We start from the raw sequence: 19,446 nt of genomic DNA on the forward strand, positions 1-19,446 counted from the left end.
TACCAATGATAAATGAAGAATGAACTCATAAAGTTCCTTAGATGATAACAGAATTTAACATTAATCAGAATGTGTAATTCTGCTACTTCTCCAGCTCATTTCCTAATTCAACCAATTACACCCTGTGCTTCATTATATTCTTGACACTGGAGAATTTCTAAAGTATAAACTATTTGAGAGAAATCCTAAATCTCCATTACATATAGTAACCTGTTATGGGGAGGATGATGCCTCACAAGAATTCTGTAAGGGTTAAACGAGATAAAATATACAAATATCTGGCATAAATTTGAATCCCACATGCAAATATGAATGTTGGTGTCCTACAAGCGAGCTGATCATTGACTCTGCCTTATTTGGTAATTCACAATCTCCATCTAGCATTCTTTGATAAATACCACTCCCCACTTGGCTTCCTCCTCTCCTACCACTATACTTTTCCCTATCTGACAAACTCTTGCACATTTCAGTGAATACAGTTACGCTGGGGGAAACTCTTCATTAATAACCCACCTCTTCACATCAAAGCTAGGAACTCCTCTTTGTCATTCTATTAAATGCAGCACACACCCTTCTGCCCTATACCTACATCACAATGCATCATCACCCTTTAAGTGGGTATATATACTCTTGGAATACAAAGCAGGGTCAATATCTTACTGATCTTGAAATTCCAAAGACCTAGCTTAGTTACTGGCATGTAACAGTAATTGAAGTTTTTTGTTTACTGGGTTTTTGTTTGTTTGTTTGTTAATGAAGAATAAAAGTGATACAAAAGAGAAAGGGGGAAAAAAAATACCCTACATTTATTTATATCATACCTTGTTCCAAAGAAGGGAGAAGGGAGGATTATTCTTAATACTACAAATATATAACAAGAAATTCCTAATATTCTGAGAGGGCCCTGGCCGGTGTGTTAAGTGGTTAGAGCATCAACCCAGGCACCGAAGAAGAGCAGGTTCAATTCCTGGTCAAGGGCACATACCTGGGTTGCAGGTTTGATCCCTGGCCTGGTTGGGGCGTGTGCAGGAGGCAACCAATTGATGTGTCTCTCTCACATCAATGTTTCTCTTTCTCTCTCTCTCTCTCTCAACCCCTCTCCCTCCTTCTCTTCCTTCCACTCTCTCTAAAAAAATCAATGGGAAAAATATCCTCGGGTTAGGATTAAACAAAATAGGTCTATTTTGTTTAATAACTATATTTTGTTTAATCCTCACAGAAGATATGCTTTTTCATTATTTTTTTAGAGAGAGAAGAAGGGGGAGAGATAAAGAAACACTGATGTGAGAGAAAAACACCCATTGGTTGCCTCCCATAGGCAAAACAACTGGGAATGGAACCTGAAACCCAGGCATGTGAAAGCTTAGGCTCTACAGCAGCGGTTCTCAACCTGTGGGTCGCCTAAGACCATCGGAAAACACAGATATTCACATTACGATTCATAACAGTAGCAACATTACAGCTATGAAGTAGCCACAAAAATAATTTTATGGTTGGGGGTCACCACAACATGAGGAACTGTATTAAAGGGTCGCGGCAATAGAAAGGTTGAGAACCACTGCTAGGAGTTTGTGATGAGGTAGTTTAATATTTTTTAGTCACGTAAATGCAATATTCACTCCAAGTATTTTTAAAATTAAAAACCCAGTACTTAATTCAGTAAAGTAGTTTTGAAATGTTTCAGTTCCCTATAATGGCAAGCTCTGGAAGATCAAAGAAAGAGGCAGAGAAAGAACGGGAAAAGACTAGAGGAAAAGGAGTAAGTTACACAGCGGCCAAGATCCATAAGCACACATAAAGACAAATTCACTTGCAAGAAACACTGGGACAGACACAGGCACTTAGGTTCTGAGATGAATGTCAATCCAAGTAAACTGTTCTTCTCATACTCTGTGGTTCCCTAGTCCTGGGGAAATGGGGGATGCAGAAGAGAGGAGGTGCTACCAATATCTTAAGAAAACACTGAATAAGCCACTATTAAATATCCTAAAACTATTTTCAGCCTTAATCTTAAGCTGTTTCACTTTAGACAATACAGCTGAGGAAGCCTAGAAGAAAGGAAATTACTCTCAGGCCTGCAGCCATGATGGTTATGCAGTATCACCTCGAGGGCCAAATGAAATAAAGCCAAAAATCAAATCAATCATTGGCTTGGGGTGCCCTATCCCCAATTTAGAACTTTCCTAGTAATGAAGTTCTCTGAGGAGGAAATGTTCAGCTAGATGAGGAACACTAGACTGAGGAGAGAACCACAGTTAAAAGCAAGCAGCAAGAACGAAACCAGTCAAGAGAATAGTTACTAAAGGTAGGATTAGAAAGTGTCAAGAAGGATTAAATATCTAATACCTACTAACATAAAGATCTAGAAGGATAAGGAAAAGAACAAATCAATTTTTTATCTACAGATCAAACTTGAAATTCACACCGTGAAATTCAAAAGTTAATTTTGAAACAAATAATATGCCAGTACTATGAAATGTCATTCAACTCTGATGCACTATAATGTTAGTTAAATGATGAAATTGTTATTCTTTATTAAGGAACAAACATTCATTTTTAAATATGGAATACTACAAAGCTCTATATAAACAACTTTGTAAATCACCTCATAAGTCCAATCATACACAAAAATAATTTTTATATAAAATGGGCACATTTGAAATAAGAAAGACACCACAAGAGTGTTTCTTCTTGCATATTTTCAAGTACTTGTACCAATTTAAGTCATTTTACAAACTCCAGGTGTTTAAAATTAAAAGGTAACTTTTGTTTCTTAAACTTCTAACAGCCAGATTCCTTTTAAATCTAACAATAAAATTTTATAAAGTTTCCTCTAAACATTTTCATAGGCAATGCATAATTTAAACTATCAAAACGTCTACTCCAATATAGCTTCCTAACTGGCCTCTTTTTTTAAATTTCTATTATCCCCTCACTTCCATCTACCCAGACCTTTCTCAAACAAAGAGTCATGACATTCATTCCCTTGTTCCAAAACCACAGTACTTCTCAAACCCTGACAGAATAATAGATTTAGAACTCAAGTTTAGGAACAAAACACTCGGAAATGTCAAAATACCTTTCAAGCCTTTTGTTTTACCTTAAAAATTAAATTTATAGTCTCCGTAACATATTCATTTTTAGTATTGGTAAATTAAACATAGCAAAATATTTTGTTAATATTGATTAAATACTTAATGTTTCTTTCACAAATAATCTAGTAAAATGAATATGCCAAGAAAATGCATCATAATTTTCCTGTGGCTTTCCATACTCCCCAGCACATGGTTAAGTACCCAATTTTAGATGTGTTGATATTTCAATATCTAGGATTTAAATTAGGGAATATTAAAGCCCTTGATAATCTGGCCTGAACCTTCATTACTCTATATATACCCTGTGCTTAACTAAAAAATATAAAGCTAAAAAAAAAAAAACCCCACCTATTAAGTTACTCCTTATCCTCCATATGCCGCCTCCTAGAAAGCCCTTTCACTCATCTCCTCAAGAAGCTGTATCCATACACAAGGTCCAGCTCAAATCCTACCATCCTCCAAGCAATCTTCCCTAATAGCCTTCCTTTCTCAAAAATTTTGCAGTCCATCGTGGTAGTACTAATCAGTCTGTCTCATTATGTTTATTTGTATGTATAAGGATGCATACAACATCTAGTTGTGTGTATAAGGATGCATACAACATTTAGTTGTGTGTATAAGGATGCATACAACATTTACTTGTATGCATAAAGATGCATACAACATACCAGTTAAGAAGCAAAGCTTTGGAATCAGAGAAACTCAGGTCAACATCTGACTCTGCAATTTACTAAGTATGACCTTGAGCAAATTACTTAAGAATCATCCTGCGTTGGCTTTGTCTGTTTTATGAAAATAGCCACTATCAGGGTTAATCTCAGAATCAAAAACAGTGATGGGTATAAAGCACTAGCACAATACTGACAGTAATAGTTTAATAAATATACCTGTTATTCCCAATATGCAGACCCATGTCTTACTCATTTTTGTATTCTTTTCCATGTAGTGTTTTGCATGTGCTTAATAATTTCTTGGTTGATGAAATCTAATCAATTTAGAACTAATCTCCTAGACCTAGACAGATCTTAATAAGATCCAAATTCTAGTGAATATCAAAAATGGCTTGCTTATCATATTATTACTAGTTAATTTTAACATTAGCTTAACCATTTTATACTTTAGCTACCATATACATAAAGATCACAAAGCATCATTCTGAAAGTATTCCACATTGCATTATTATCTTAAGTAGGCCAATATGGAAAATGCCTGATATCCTATCTAATAAAAGAGTAATATGCAAATTGACCGTACCTCTGCTACACCCACAAGCCACGCCCACCATCCAATCAGGCGGGAATATGCAAATAAACCCAACCAAGATGGCTGCAGCCACAGAGAGCAGGAGGGAGGCTTGGGTTTCCCTGGCAATGGAGGAAGCCAAGCTTTCCGCCTGCCCAGGCCTCCACTCAATGCTACAAAGTTTCAATTATAGAAGATAAATAAAGCCCAACAGAAATGGCGGCAGCCACGGAGCTGGAGAGAGCAGGAGGCTAGGGTTGCCCGCGGGGATGGAGGAAGCCAAGCTTCTGCAACCCTGGCCTACTTTGGCCTCTGCTTAAGGCTACAAAGTTTCAATTATAGAAGATACATAAATCCCAACAGAAATGACTGCTGCCACGGAGCAAGCAGAAGGCTTGGCTCCGCTCCAGGCTACAAAGTTTCAATTGTAGAAGATAAATAAATCCCACATCCCAGGGCCACTGCTTGGGTCGCCGGGGGGCGTGGCCGGCCTGCAAACCACCACAGGCCCCTCGCCCAGGCCGCCTCACACCCCAAGGGAACCCCCACCCTGATCCAGGACACCCTTCAGGGCAAACCAGCTGGCTCCCACCCATGCACCAGGCCTCTATCCTATCTAATAAAAGAGTAATATGCAGATTGACCATCACTCCAACACACAAGATGGCTGCCCCCATGTGGTCAAAGATCCTGCCCCCATGTGGACACAAGATGGCCACCACAAGATGGCCAGCAGGGGAAGGCAGTTGGGAGGAACCAGGCCTGCAAGGGAGGGCAGTTGGGGGCAATCAATCCTGCTGGGGAGGGCAATTAGGGGTGACCCGGCCAGCAGAGGAGGGAAGTTGGGGGTGACTGGGTCTGCAGGGAAGGGCAGTTGGGGGGGACCCTGGCCTGCAGGGGAGAGCAGTTGGGGGGTACCAGGCATGCAGGGGAGGGCAGTTAGGGGTGACCAGGCCTGCAGGGGAGGGCAGTTAGGGGCAAACAGGCTGGCAGGGGAGCAGTTAGGCATCAATCAAGCTGGCAGGGGAGTGGTTAGGGGGTGATCAGGCTGGCAGGCAGAAGCAGTTAGGGGCAATCAGGAAGGGGTCCCAGATTGGAGAGGGCGCAGGCTGGGCTGAGGGACAACCCCCCCCCCGTGCACGAATTTCATGCACCGGGCCTCTAGTAGTTACATAAAAGTCTAAATCTAAACACATTAGTAAGTATCCAAAGCAAGACTTTAGCAAATTAAAGAATTCCCAGGTGGATCCTACTATTTTAAAGTTACACTAACTCCTGAATCCATTTCTCCAACTGACCCTCTGAGTTGTTCTTGTGCCAGGGGATTCCCAACAGAGACCAATCAGTTTTGCCATGGTATTCTCAAGAAGAGCACCAAGGTATGCAATGTTTCCAGATCAACAAGATTCCTACTAATTCTTAAATGTGCACAATAGGCTGTATCAAAATGGATGAGTATATTCTTTATTCCTAAAATTCACAACAGCAAAACAAAAGCAAATAAACAAAAACCTACAGCAATGCCAAAGACTTATGAAGAAAGGGACCATGATAACTACAAGGAAGGAAAAAGAAGATACAGCAGAAAACCTAGCCATCAAAAGACAGCTTCAGGAAATCGTAAGCTAAATTCAGAAAGAGAAACTTCAGCCCTGGCTGTTGGCTCAGTTGGTTGGAGCGTCATCCTGTACACCAAAAGGTTGTAGGTTCAATTCCTGGTCAGGGCACAAACCTAGATTTTGGGTTTGATCCCTGGTCAGGGCTCAGACATGAGGCAACCTATCAATGTTTCTCTCTCTCTCAAACCAATTGTTAAAAAGATCCTACCCTAGCCATCCTCCAAGTATGGCTAGGTGGATAAAGTGGTCAAAGCATCGGCCCATGGATTGAAGGGTCCTGGGTTCAATTCTGGTCAAGGGCACATACCTCAGTGCAGGCTCCTCCCCAGCCCTAGTCCCAGCATATGTGGGAGGCAACCAATTGATGTGTATCTGTCACATCAATGTTTCTCTCTCTGTCTCTCCCCCTCCTTTCCACTCTCTCTAAAAATTAATGGATAAATATCCACGGGTGAGGATTAACAACAACAATAAATATATACTGAGTGGCCAGATTATTATGATCTCTGAACGCATAATAATCCGGCCACTCAGTGTATTTGTATCTCAAATGGGTACCAAAAGTATTCTAGACTTTTGCTGGAGATCAACCACCTATTTGCTCTGAGCTTTCTATCAGCCAGTGCAAAGGGGAAAACTGATCAGGTGCACGATTTATAGTATCTTTGATATCAAATAAATGAGGTACTCAAGAGAAGTACACTGAGTGGCCAGATTATTATGCATTCAGAGATCATAATAATCTGGCCACTCAATGTATATATTTGTTGGTTTAAAAAAATAAAAGAAAAACTTCACTAAAGGAGGAAAAGCAGTTTTACTATAGTACTATGTGAACTACACTGAGTTTATTGTCACACTGTAAACATTAACAAATGTATTCATCCTAAAATATTCCTCAAAGCAACATATATAAACTGCATTCAAAAAAATTAAAAAACTATTTTAAAAATGACATTAGCTGTTTAAATGTTAGGGATGCAAGATGAGATCATTAAAAGTAAAAGCTTAAAATCTTTCCAGTAACAATCATATTCATGTGAGATATTTTCATCTAAATTAATGAAAAATCCACAACACATGTGTTTAATGCTAATGAATATAGTGGCTCTTCTAAACTACTTTGAAACTGAGAAGAATTGTTTTAAATTTTCATTGAAATTTTAATACTTCCAAAAGACATGTTTTAAAATGTTTTTTAAATTAGTGATATTATAGTTAAGAAAAAACTTTTATATAGGCACTAAATAAGGTCGCATCCATGCATTTAAAAAAAATGATAGAAGCAAATATTTCCAAAGTTATTATTTGTTTCAAAAAATTATGAAACAAGTAGTTCCATATAAGAAAATTTTAACATTTAAATATTTATTATTTTGCAATAATAATTGTCCTATATATATATATATATATATATATGCGATATATTTATGTATTTGTGAGTGTGTGTGTGTGTGTGTGTATGTATAATGTGTATATATACAGGGTGTCCCAAAATATGTATAAACTTTAACAGCTGATTCTATTACATTTTGAAAATGAAATGTATTTTAATAAACAACACCTTTATAACTATTCAAAGTATTGAATAATTTTTTTTCTTGCCCTTTCATAAACTATTTCTCAAGGACCATATCTGATGAGATCAATTCCTCCTGACTAGGATCAACTCATTAATACTAAACCTGTTAGGCAAAAAAAGAAAAACATATAGTAACCAGTAACCAGTAAATTATTAAAGCACTGCTTTACATCACAATCAATAAACTCTCAGTCATCAATCCCTAACTTGCCTTAAACTTTAATTACTTTCAAAGAAAGAGCCCTAATACATATAATTTAAGCCCTTATTACACAGCATTATAAATATTGATTCCCCCGTATCAAAATATATGCACACTGAATCATTAAAAGGTAATATAAGAAAAGGAAATGTAAACATTCATTATGATAGCAGATCTGTTTACTTTGATGATTTCTCATAATATCTCTATAAGAACACTTGCTTGCTTTAAACATGCGATAGATGATTTAAAGGAAGTTTATTCTTAAAATACACTAAAGGTCTGAAGTAAAACTTTTGAGAGGCACAACTTTACTAGAAAAAATGATTTCTAAATTTTATTAATGAGGCAAACTCTAATGAAGGTTCTAAAGATAAATATTAAACATACCAATCTGCAGAGGAAGAGAGAAGATAAAGTGATTTTGGCTGTCATTTTCAGAGCTATTCGGAATAATCACAGCTAAATAACAATTTTAATATGAAGCCAAGGAGATTAATTCTCTCAGAATTCTTTCAAGAATTTGCCATTTTCAAAATTCACATGAAGCTTAGTTTTATTACTGATGCTCTCTAGTCCATTTCTATCCATTAACACTGCCTAGAATAAGATAACAGTATTTTTTAAGTTCAGTCTATGGGTCTACTTCCTGAAGTGTACAACATTAATAATTATGTTCTGGGTGTAGCACAACATTTACCAATGGAAACCATAAAAGAAAGCACTATTCACACAATCAGAAAACTAGGAAGGAACTTTACAGAGACCATACAGTTCAAAGAAATGTTTAATATGCTCTTTCTTTATCGTAGACTCGCAATCTACCTTTTCCCAGATACCAGTGCTACTGACTGTACTTACATAAACTTATTAAAATGACCACATTTTAACTTGTATATTGTGTACTTTACCTTAAACTTTAAATGGACATGATTAATTTGCTAAAAATCTATCTTCTACCAAAGGGAAAGAACAAGAACATTACAAATAAATTCCAGGGTTAATATTATTTTAGTACACTTATTTTAAAGCACTATAGTACAACTTCACTTTGCACTATAGTGCAAAAAGCTTGATATGTCAAACTTTTTAACCAGTAAGTACCAGCCTTCCTTTATCACAATGCTGCAAACATCCCAGAAATTTAAGTCTTCAAAAGGAAAGATTATAAAGTTTATTAAAATAAAATTCCATCGCAAGTCATTTTCTTGATATAATCTACATAGCATACAATAAATATACTGTTAGTGGTTCATAAATACTAAGTTTTCTGAATCACGTGTCCTTCTACCAACCACATGTTAACAAAACACCCAATTACTTTTTTAATCTTTTCTTCTCCCTATAGCTCCTAGAAGCTCAAATATTTGTTTCCCTGCCTTCCTGCGTGAGGCAATAAACCTTCATATTACATTTTTATCCTGCAACTTTCCTAATAAGCACTATTCTTCACCACATTTTTATTTGGAGGATAAAGACTATTCAAGCATAAGGCTATCCAATCTATTCTCTCACTCAAACTATACTATGCACCTAATACTAACCATTCTATAACCATTTCACCCAAATTACCAAGTGATAGGTTTGATGTTTCAAGTCCCATTCAAAAGGGCTCGATATGTTTCAGAGTAGAGCAAGTTAAATATTCCAATCATTATATTCTAGACATTACAAAACTTCCAAAAAGCTTGAGAAGTTCACCAACGCCCTCCTCTCTCCTCTCCAGAATAGTAAACATCCTGTCACAGAATCCAGAGAATAGTGGCTTTGCTCTAGAGAACAGAGCAAACACTTCTCAGAGCAGCTGTTAGTAACTTTCAGATGGCTGCTGGACTAGCACTTCAGTTAAATTAATGATGTCATCTTGTTCTGCTTTACTTTCTCTTTTTTAGTCCTGCAATTAATGTAGAAAACCTACAGATTGCTTTTTAAAATAAAGTACAAAAAAAAAAAAAACCACATACGGCTACACTACTTCTCCAAAAGAAATCATTTTAAGATCCTTACATCATTACTTAATCCACAACGTATCAGTTATACATGACACTGGAAGGCTGAAAAAGATTCACTTTTCTACCTACTTACCAATCATGTTTGCAAGTTTTCAATAATGTCGAGAACGTTCTATATTTTAAAGGTGCTGGTGCAGTCTATCAGAAGAACTGTGCAGCTCACATACAAGCCCTGAATAGTCCTGCACTTGATCAATTGTAGGTACATTTCTTGTTACCTGCTGCGCTTTCTGCACCCTTTGTCACCCGGCGATGCTCCCACCAGCAAATACTTTCCCGTCTTTTAAAACGGCCTTCCTCCCATAGCTCAAAAACACACATTAGGCTTAGAGGTTTCCTCATTCTAAGACGGAACCACTAATCCCACTAGGTATTATGACTCAAAGAATCCTTGAGCAGCCTCCCCTGGGACATCGTGCTCAACGGGGCTTTGAACCTCAAAACTCGCTGCCCGCTGCCTTTGCAAAGGCAGCACCAGAAGCAGACTCAATACCGCATTGCCGCTGTTGACTTTTTCTAGCAGCTTAAAAAAAAAAAAAAAAAAAATCAGCCCAGCACCCTGCAGACCCTACTGGCTCTTCTGCAGCACGGAAGGGAAGCTCCGCAGAGCTCAGCAAGGATCACCGGGGAGCCCGACTTACGGGCGGAGAGGCGAGTGCCCTGGAGAGGCTCTGTCGAAAGCGGGGTGTCGGGACTAAGGGGAAGGCGTCCGAGTGTAGGGGACCGCGACAGAGCAGCGGCCAGGACACCGGCGCCTGGGCGCTCGGCTCGGCATCGCGCACTGGCCAGGGCCGTCGGATAGCGGGCGCCCGGGGGCCCCTCTCGAGAATGGGGATCCTGCAACGACGGGTTGAGCCCCCACCCCCACCCCCACCCCCACCCCGCCGTCTCCCGGCCCTCACCTGTCAAGAGCGCCGGGCTGTTGCCTCCAGCCGAGGCGGGAGAGGAGGCGGCAGCCGCCGACGCGCGCCTCCCACGGAGGTTCCTGGGCACCAGCTCGCATCCGTCCGCCGCGCCAGCCACCAGCAGCCCGAGCACCAGCAGCGCAACCCAGCGCCGCCGCCGCAGCCAGCCCGAGGCCAGGCCGGGCGCCGTCGCGGGATGAGGGCGCGGAGGAGGAGCGGGGAGCAATCGCGGCGGCGCCCCGACCGCCCGCCACTCGCTCCCTCCTCGCGAAGCTGTCGCCTGCGACTCCTCGGGCCGCCCCCGCCGCCTCAGACTCCAGCTCCCTGAGGACGCCAGCCTGGTCCCCTTGGCACCGGCGGCCTGCGGAGCCCGGGTCCCAGCGGCGTTCATTGGTTCCGGTTATTGAAAAAAAAAAAGTGAGGGGCAGAGAGGTGCGGCGTCTCCGGCCGCGCGCGACACCCGCGCTGCTGCGGCAGCGAGACCAGGACCCGCTGCTCTGGCGCCTCCGAACACCAGTCCAGCGCCCGAGCCGCCGCCGCCGCCGCGGCGCATCCCCCCGCCCCCTCCGGCCCGCGCTTGTCGTAGTACCACAGGCGGCCGGCGCCTCCTCCCCACACACTTGCTCGCATACCAATCCCCCGCCTCCTTCAGTGCCTGCTCCGCGCAGGCGCGGCGCTGCTCCACTGCGCCTGCGCGGCGCCCAGCCCCGCCCCCGAGGGCGTTCCCCGGAGGATGGGAGTGCGCGGGGTGGTTTCTAATGATTTAGCTGAGCTGCTAAAATGGGGGGTCCGAAGGAAGACGGGCACGCCCTCCTTCCCCCATTCAAGCCCTCGCCGAGATTGCCGGGAAGGGGGGCTGGGTGGGGGGGGGGAGGAAGACCCAGGGAACGGCTAGAAGAGTACGGATAGTCCAAATCGTTTAGAGGAGTTATAGCCCCTGTAGACCGCAGCAAAAATAATTGCATGGGTCCTGAGCACCTGGTAATCAGAAACAGCATCAGGGGAAATATAATCTGTAAAACAGAATTTCAATATAGGTGGGGCTTTCAGGAGGCTAGCAATGTAGAAGTGGAGGTTAGACTAGCCTAGCGTTTTATTGACATGTCAACACTTTAAACGCTTGCCCATGTGCTAGGCACTGTTCTAAGCGCTTTACAGATTTATACATTATAACTCTTAGGTTTGGTAGTGGTATCCTTGTTATCAGACCCATTCACAAATGAGGAAACAAAGGCCCAGAAATGTTAAATAACTTACACACACACACACAGCTGGTTAATGAGAGACATTTAGCACCAGTGAATGGAAATACTGAAAGGGATTTATTGTAGCCTCTCACTCTCCTATAGTCAAACATTACCTGAACTCATTATCTCCCTACACCCATCTCACCCACGGAGCCTTTGCTGTGGGTTGAATAGGTTGACAGAAGAAAGGTGGTTCAGCCTTGACTTGGCTTCACCTACCTCGAATGAAGCACCACTGTGGACATGTGATGCACAGTTCAGAAAAGAACCAAGATTTCTTTGAGGCTAACCAATCTTTCCACAATTATTTCTTGACAGACTTCTTGGAGACATGATGTTCAGGTGGCAATTCTTTATAGGGCAACAGGGAGATTATATTTCCCCTGCTGAAAGGCACAGCAATTAAGTCACACTTGCTGAGTGTGCACCAAAAGGACATGATTCTGCTAGAGAACCAGGAAAATGTAAACGAAATAATGAGTAATGTCTCCAGAAGGCAACATTTCATTCACTTAATACTTACTGAGTGCCTAGCATGTGCCAGGCAGGTTACTGAGTAGTGAGGATTCAACCAGGAATAAGAAAAGTACTTGAAAAGTCTTTTACTAGTAAGTCAGCACTCAGCTATAGAAGATAGAAAACATAGCCCCTATCTGGGGAATCTTACAATCTTGCTTAGGAGATAAAATTTATACCCATTAAACAATTAGAGGCTAATACAAAGTAGTAATCAGTTGTTAAATTGGGTAAATAAACTGTATTATATCAATGACAGCAGTATAAAACCACGAACAAATGAACAAATAATGGAGACCAACCTTCTTTAAACCATCATGATGAGGGGTTTTCTTCTTCCTTTCTTTGAAAGATAGGGAGGATGTTGACAATGAGAGGGTACTGGATTTGGGGTTAAGTGTTTATTATTCTCACCATTGTAGCCACAAAGGAGACAGGGAACCTGCAAGCACTGAAGAAACTTTTTCTCACTTTCCACCTCATTTCATCTCTGACATCCGTACAGAAGTTTCTGACTGTGAAATGAGTGGCCAGAGTGTGTCTTCTTAATGAACAGAGGTATGTATCACTGTGCATCTAGCATAAACTTTACTGCATAAAAGAGAAAGTCCATTGCTTTGGAAGACAAGCCTATCTCTGGAATTACAGATGCATCTATTTGCAAGCCAAACAGAAAAGGTTCCCTTTAAGGAAATCACTTCCCTTTCTCCTCAGGCTTCCTCTCCCACTTTTCAAGCCTTTAATTTATTTTCCTTGCTTCCCAGCAGCTTCCTTCTTTCCACTTGTCAAATGCCATTCAAAATCTACTATGAGCCCCTTTTCCTTGCCACCCTTCTGTCTCCCACAGCCTGGTTTATACCTCTTAACAACCAAAGTTCACGATTTGCCATGCATTTACAGAACGTCCTTACTGTCTGATTTTCATGACTTCAAGCGTCTGATGGGCAGCTTTGAATTTTGGAATCAGACAAACGTGGTGGATATGGCAACTCCACCCCTTTTCATCTGTGTGACCTGTAGAAAAATTAATCTGTCCTCGGTTTCCAGCAGGGAACTTGGGGATCATGTAATAATGCCTGCCCCACAAGGTTGTTGTTGGCGGCGTGAGAGTGAAATAATGACAGGTCAGTCTCCGTGCAGTGCCTGGCACACAGGTATGTCGTCTCCCCTCGGGGAGAACGGGCCCCAGGCTCTGGGCGTGTATTCCGAGTGTTCCAGGCTTAGAAGAAGCTCATCGCACTTTGCGTGGTGGTTTGGTTTCATCTTCCCACAAATAACTCCCTACCTCCGTGGGGCACAGCCAGCACCAAGGCACAGCAGGATCCGGGCCCTCCCCATCCCAGCAGCAAACCCGCCCTTCCCTAGAGTCGGGCTCCCTTCCCATCTCCTTCTTCTCCCCTTTCTCCCCCGCAGCGGGGACAGCCCAAGACACCCCACCCACTCCAACCTGGAGAACCGGATCCGCTCCCGCGGGCGGGGCCAGCACAGCGCCTGCGCCGCCCCGAAGCCTCGCGCATGCCCGCTGCCTCCCGCCGCCTTTCCGCAGGTGCGCCCGCGGTTCCGGGACGCTGCGCGACGCGGAGCACCAGGCTTCCGGCTTCCACTCCGGGGGCGCTGCGTCCGGGCGCCCGACCGCCGTGCAGTGACGTCACGGCGCGGGCTGACGCGGAGGCTGTGGGTGGGCGGGAGGTGGGCTGGGCTGGAGCTAGACGAGAGGGGAATTCCGGCCGCGGTTAACCAGAGGGGCTCCTTCTTAAGTCTCGCCCGCCCGCCCACGGAGCTTCTGACCAGCCTTTGACCCGAAGGGCGGGGTGCAAGTAGGAGGTCTCGGCTTCCACTCGGCGCCCCCGGAATATCGGGGGCTGATTGAGCGCCGTCCGAAAGCCGCCATCATTTGCTCATCGAGGTTCATAAGCCTCATAAGCTTCGTGGAGAAATGCAAAGAGCTCCCTTTGGTGGAAGCCGTGTTGAGTACGGCTTGCTGCTGGTTTTCCACTAACTCCCACACAAGCTTGCAAGGAAATTGAGGTCCAGAGAACTCTGGAAACATCTCCAAAGTGGTACTAGAGGCCCAAAATCCAAACAGTAAATGAGGCCTCAGTAGGTAACTATGGCCCTCAAATAGTTGAATCAATTAAAGCACTAAAAAAAAAAAAAGACACACTGGAGGTAACTCATTAGCAAGATTCTCCCTAAAGCAAAGTTGGATATTCCTCAACTAGTTTAGGGAAGGTGGTGAACCTCATCTTCGCTTCTTCCCGGGAGTTTAAGAAATCTTTTAAAAACTGTCCTACATACGGAATAGGGAATCAAAAAAGCTTTTTTTTTTCTTTATATTTTATTGATTTTTTTACAGAGAGGGAGAGAGAAGGATAGAGAGTTAGAAACATTGGTGAGCGAGAAACACCAATCAGCTGCCTCCTGCACACCTCCCACTGGGGATGTGCCCGCAACCAAGGTACATGCCCTTGACCAGAATCAAACCCGGGACCCTTCAGTCCGCAGGCAGATGCTCTATCCACTGAGCCAAACCGGTTAGGGCTTAACATAGTTTTTTAAAAAGCCACACATCAGAGCAAAAGGAAGTCAGCTTTGCCTACCAAAGCCAAGGGAGTCAGTGGGCTTGTGGGGTCATTTCTATTAAAGAAGATGTTTACTCTGCTACTGCATCATTTGAGGTGTTCCATTAATATTGATCACCTAACACCTGATAAGGGCTAAAGCTGTAGGAGTGCTGACAGTGCCTGTAAAGAGAGTAAAGTTGTGAGGAAAACAAGTAGAGATATTCACTATTGAAAAACCACAAGAAAATGAGAACTCATTTGCACAGAGATGAATCCTTGGATAGTAAATGACAGCTGTGAACATGAAAGGCAAATTATGCAACAGGTAACATGATATGGTATGCCTATGCTCTTGCAGCAAGAGACTGAAAAAGTGATTGATAGAATGAAAAAGTTTTAAACTATGATGCAAGAGACTACATTTTTAAGTCAAATGTAGACTTAGTAAACCTAATCGTAAGACACATAACATCAGGTGTTTGTTCTAGAATTAAAGCATAGGATGGTAAAATATATGTTCCGGGGAAAGTACGGTTCCATAGCTGCAGAGCACCAATCAAATGTTCATGCTATCTGCGAGCTATGGGGCACAAGGTTGCTAAGGGGTCCCTTATAACCCTTGAAGAGATTATCTAGGAAGGAATTACCTTCGATTTCAAAGTATATAAAACATAGGATTTTAGAAAAAGATACCATAGCACATACATGAGCAAGGAGGAGAAAAGTAGACCTGTTTCAAAGTTTCAAAGGGTTGCACACCTCCCTTTTTTTGTGTGTGTGGAACATTCATACAGAGACTGCAAGTTTAACCCCCCCTCTGGCTGAGTCTAATGAATTATAAGTGCAGCCATTTGGAATCTAAACCCTGCATAAGGAGAGCAACCGCTCTATCTTAGTTCCAGGAAAGCCAGATAGGCTTATTTGAGTGAGATATGATGTCTTTAAGAATATGGATTCTCAACATAGTTAAAATGGCTATATTACCCAAAGCAATATACAGATTTAATGCAATTCCCATCAAAATCTCAATGGCATTTTTAAAAGAGAACAAAAAAAAATTATCACATTTGTATGGAAGCACGAGACCCCAAACAGCCAAAGCAATCCTGAGAAAAAAAGAATAAAGCTGCCTGACCGGTGTAGCACAGTAGTTGAGCATTGACCTATGAACTAGGAGGTCACAGTTCAATTCCCAGTGAGGGCATATGCCCTGGTTTCAGGTTTGATCCCCAGTGTGGGGCATGCAGGAGGCAGCTGATTAATGATTCTCTCTCATCATTGATGTTTCTATCTCTTGCTCCCTCTCCTTTCCTCTCTGAAATCAATAAAAATATTTTTAAAAAGATATATGTATCCCTATGTTCATTGCAATATTATTCACAGTGGCCAAGACATGGGAACAACCTAAGTGTCCTTTGATGGATGACGGGATAAGGAAGATGTGGTACATATATACAATGGAATACTACTCAGCCATACAAAAAGGTAAAATACTGCCATTTATGACAACATAGGTAGATCTTGAGAATATCATGCTAAGCAAAATAACTCAGATGAAAAAGTAAAAAACTATGTGATTTCACTCATATGTGGGATATAAAACAGAAGACAATAAACATACACAGAACAGTATGGTGGTTAATAGAGGGAAAGGGGGCAAGAGGGTTGGAGAGAATAAAGGGAGTCAAACATATGATGGAAGGAGACTTGACCTTGAGTGGGAAACACACTGCAATATGCAGATGATGTTTTGTAGAATTATCCACGTGAGACTATGTAAATTATTAACCAATGTCACACCAATAAATTTAATAATTAAAAGAGGAATATGTATTTTGGGGTTCATATACTTATTTACTAATTGTGTGACTTTGGTCAAGTTACTAAACATATTAACCTCAGTTTCCCCTTCTGTAAAAAGGTAGTAGTAGTAATACCTAGACAGGGTAATTTTGAGGTAAAAATAATTATAAAAGTTCCTGGTGCATAGTTAGCAATTACTATCTAAGCTCTTGATGGTGTTAAAAACAAGAGCTTTTTTTTTTTTTTTCAGTTAAATTGTACACAAGAGGAAAGTGGAAAGAAAGAACACAAGAAAGATATATAAGAGCACATATAACAAAAGTAAGCACATACCCTATTACAGAGTGATATGCCTGAGGGGCAGTCAATGGTGATATTTTAATCTAGGTTCCAAGAAAATAGGACCTGAGGTAAAAGCTCATATAACAACAATTCCTTAGGAAGTACACCTCAGGGAAGCAAGAGTAAAGGGACGGAAAAACGAGGAGGGAAGGAGGTAGAAAAAAATCAAGGAGATGGACTACTGAGCTGGCCAGCGCTTGCAACGAAGAGTGTTGGTTGCTCAGTCTCTCCTGATGTCTACCTAAAGGACTTGGGAGGCGATGGTATTTGAGAACAGAGAAAGGGAGAGCAACTGAGATCCTGGCTCCCCTCAGTGGAAGGTTGCTACAGGAGACATAAACTCCCCCATACTTTCGAATCATACCACCTGCCTTTCCAGGCAGCTGCCAAGGAAGCCAGATCCCTCAACAGCAGTGGTATTATTCATGCATGAGCTGAGCCAGCAAGTGAAAGGGAGCCAATAGCACTTCCCAACTGGCCACCTGCAGCTACCAGCAATGTCTACCACCTCTGTAGAAACAGAGAAGCCCCAACAACAACAACAAAAGGCTGGGGTTTCAAGACATTACGCAAGGCATGATTAAGTCGTGCCCAAAAGCAACATGAGGGACCTGGCACAGGCAGAGTATCAGGACACCTCGGCCACTGCCACCAGGGCAGCCACAGAGCCCAACAAACCTCCCTCCAAATGAATATTGAAATGTCTTTTCTGCAACCTGGAAGGATGCTGTTGCAGTGTAGTAGTGTTTCTGAATGGTGACGGTATCAGACCAAAAACTGTGGCCAGGCAAACACCAGAAGGTACATAAACTGGGTTCAACGTAATAGTAATAGGAGAACCGAGATATATAAGGCGTTGTGAGCTAAAAGAAGCCCTTGCTGCTCTCAAATACTAAATGCATTTTAGGGGTTAGGTGCTAGGATCCAAGATGAATAGGATGATCCCTATGTCCAGGATGGATAATCCTCACAGTCACACCACAGTAGTACAAAGGTAGGTATTTATTTCATTCCTTTTATTCATGCTTTGTCATTTAATATCTGTCACCATCAAATGTGGTTAAATTGTTCTAAGAAAACAGTTGGATTCAAGAAGTTCTTGCCTCAAAAAATTAATATCAAGTGAGTTTATGAATGATCTCATGCTTTACATGATGCAGCTGCCAGGAACTGGTGAAATGAGGCATTTGTCTGAATGTTTGAATATTTACACAAAGGTGTTCCAGCATGTGTTTGCAGTTGGAGGGAATGCAATGAATAAAGGATAATTTGGAAACAAGCCTTCTGTCGGAAGGAAAGGAAAGGAAGGAAAACAGAGAGCCTGGAAATATGGAGGTTCAAATTATAAAGGAGCACATTCTCATAACATTATTGCAAATCCAGGAGGAAGAAGAGGAGAGTTTAATGTCTCTTTATAACTAAGACAAATTAGTGCTATCTGGCCATGTTTACTATACAGAAAAAGAAAGAAAGAAGAAGAAAGAAAGAAAGAAAGAAAGAAAGAAAGAAAGAAAGAAAGAAAGAAAGGAAGGAAGGAAGGAAGGAAGGAAGGAAGGAAGGAAGGAAGGAAGAAAGAAAGAAAGGAAGGAAGAAAGAAAGATCATGGAATTACACACTTTGAGATAAATAAGTAAAATAAGTCATGTGCTGTTAGATTGCTAATGGGGAGGGGGGGGGAAGGCAAGGAGAAGGAAGGTGACTTTTGAGTAAAGAATTGAACAAAGTGAGTTAATCATACAGATATCTGGGGAGGGAGGATCTCAGCATGCAGAAAAGGTTGGGAAAATGGTATGTGTATGTTTGGGGTGGGGTAGGGGGGGAGGCTTGTTCCAGGAATAGCAAGGAGGTAAGCATGACTGGAGTAGATCAAGGAAGAGAACAGTAGAAGATATAAGAGAAGTAATAGGGGCCAGAAAATGCAGGGTCTTACAGGTCATAGAAAGAACTTCAGCTTTTTCCCCTGCATGAGTTTAGAAACCAGTGGGAGGTTTTGAGTACTGTGATGTGATATGACATATTTTTATAGGATCGTTCTAGTTGCTTCATGGCAGGAGCAGGGACAATAGTTAGGGAACTTCTGCAACAATCCAGATATGAGATCACGTCAGTTTGGGCCATAACAGTGGCAGAAGTGATGGTAAAAGTGGAATTCTTGGTAAATTTTGAGAGTAGAATCAAAGCTTTATGGACCAATCCAACACAATATGTGAGACGAAAGTCAAGGAGAACACTGAAATTTTTGCCTTAAGCAACTGGAAGAATGGAGTTGTCATTAGCCAAGATGGGGGAGCTATAAGAAGAGCAGGTGGGAGAGGAT

The 19,446-nt window shown here is 42.0% G+C and overlaps 1 protein-coding gene across 2 annotated transcripts in view; it reads right to left on the reverse strand.

Annotated features, from left to right (window-relative positions):
* The window catches only part of STIM2 (stromal interaction molecule 2), a 148,581-nt gene extending 137,268 nt beyond the window's left edge, over window positions 1-11,313 (reverse strand). For both annotated transcript variants that reach the window (XM_080657872.1, XM_080657871.1), the window contains exon 1: window positions 10,655-11,313. In XM_080657872.1, coding sequence (XP_080513998.1) covers window positions 10,655-11,048 — 394 coding nt within the window. In that variant the 5' untranslated portion in view covers window positions 11,049-11,313. The remainder of the gene's footprint in view (window positions 1-10,654) is intronic.
* Window positions 11,314-19,446: the final 8,133 nt, after the last annotated feature.

Source organism: Plecotus auritus (genome assembly GCF_963455305.1).
Source record: "Plecotus auritus genome assembly, chromosome: 1".
Lineage (NCBI taxonomy): Eukaryota > Metazoa > Chordata > Mammalia > Chiroptera > Vespertilionidae > Plecotus > Plecotus auritus.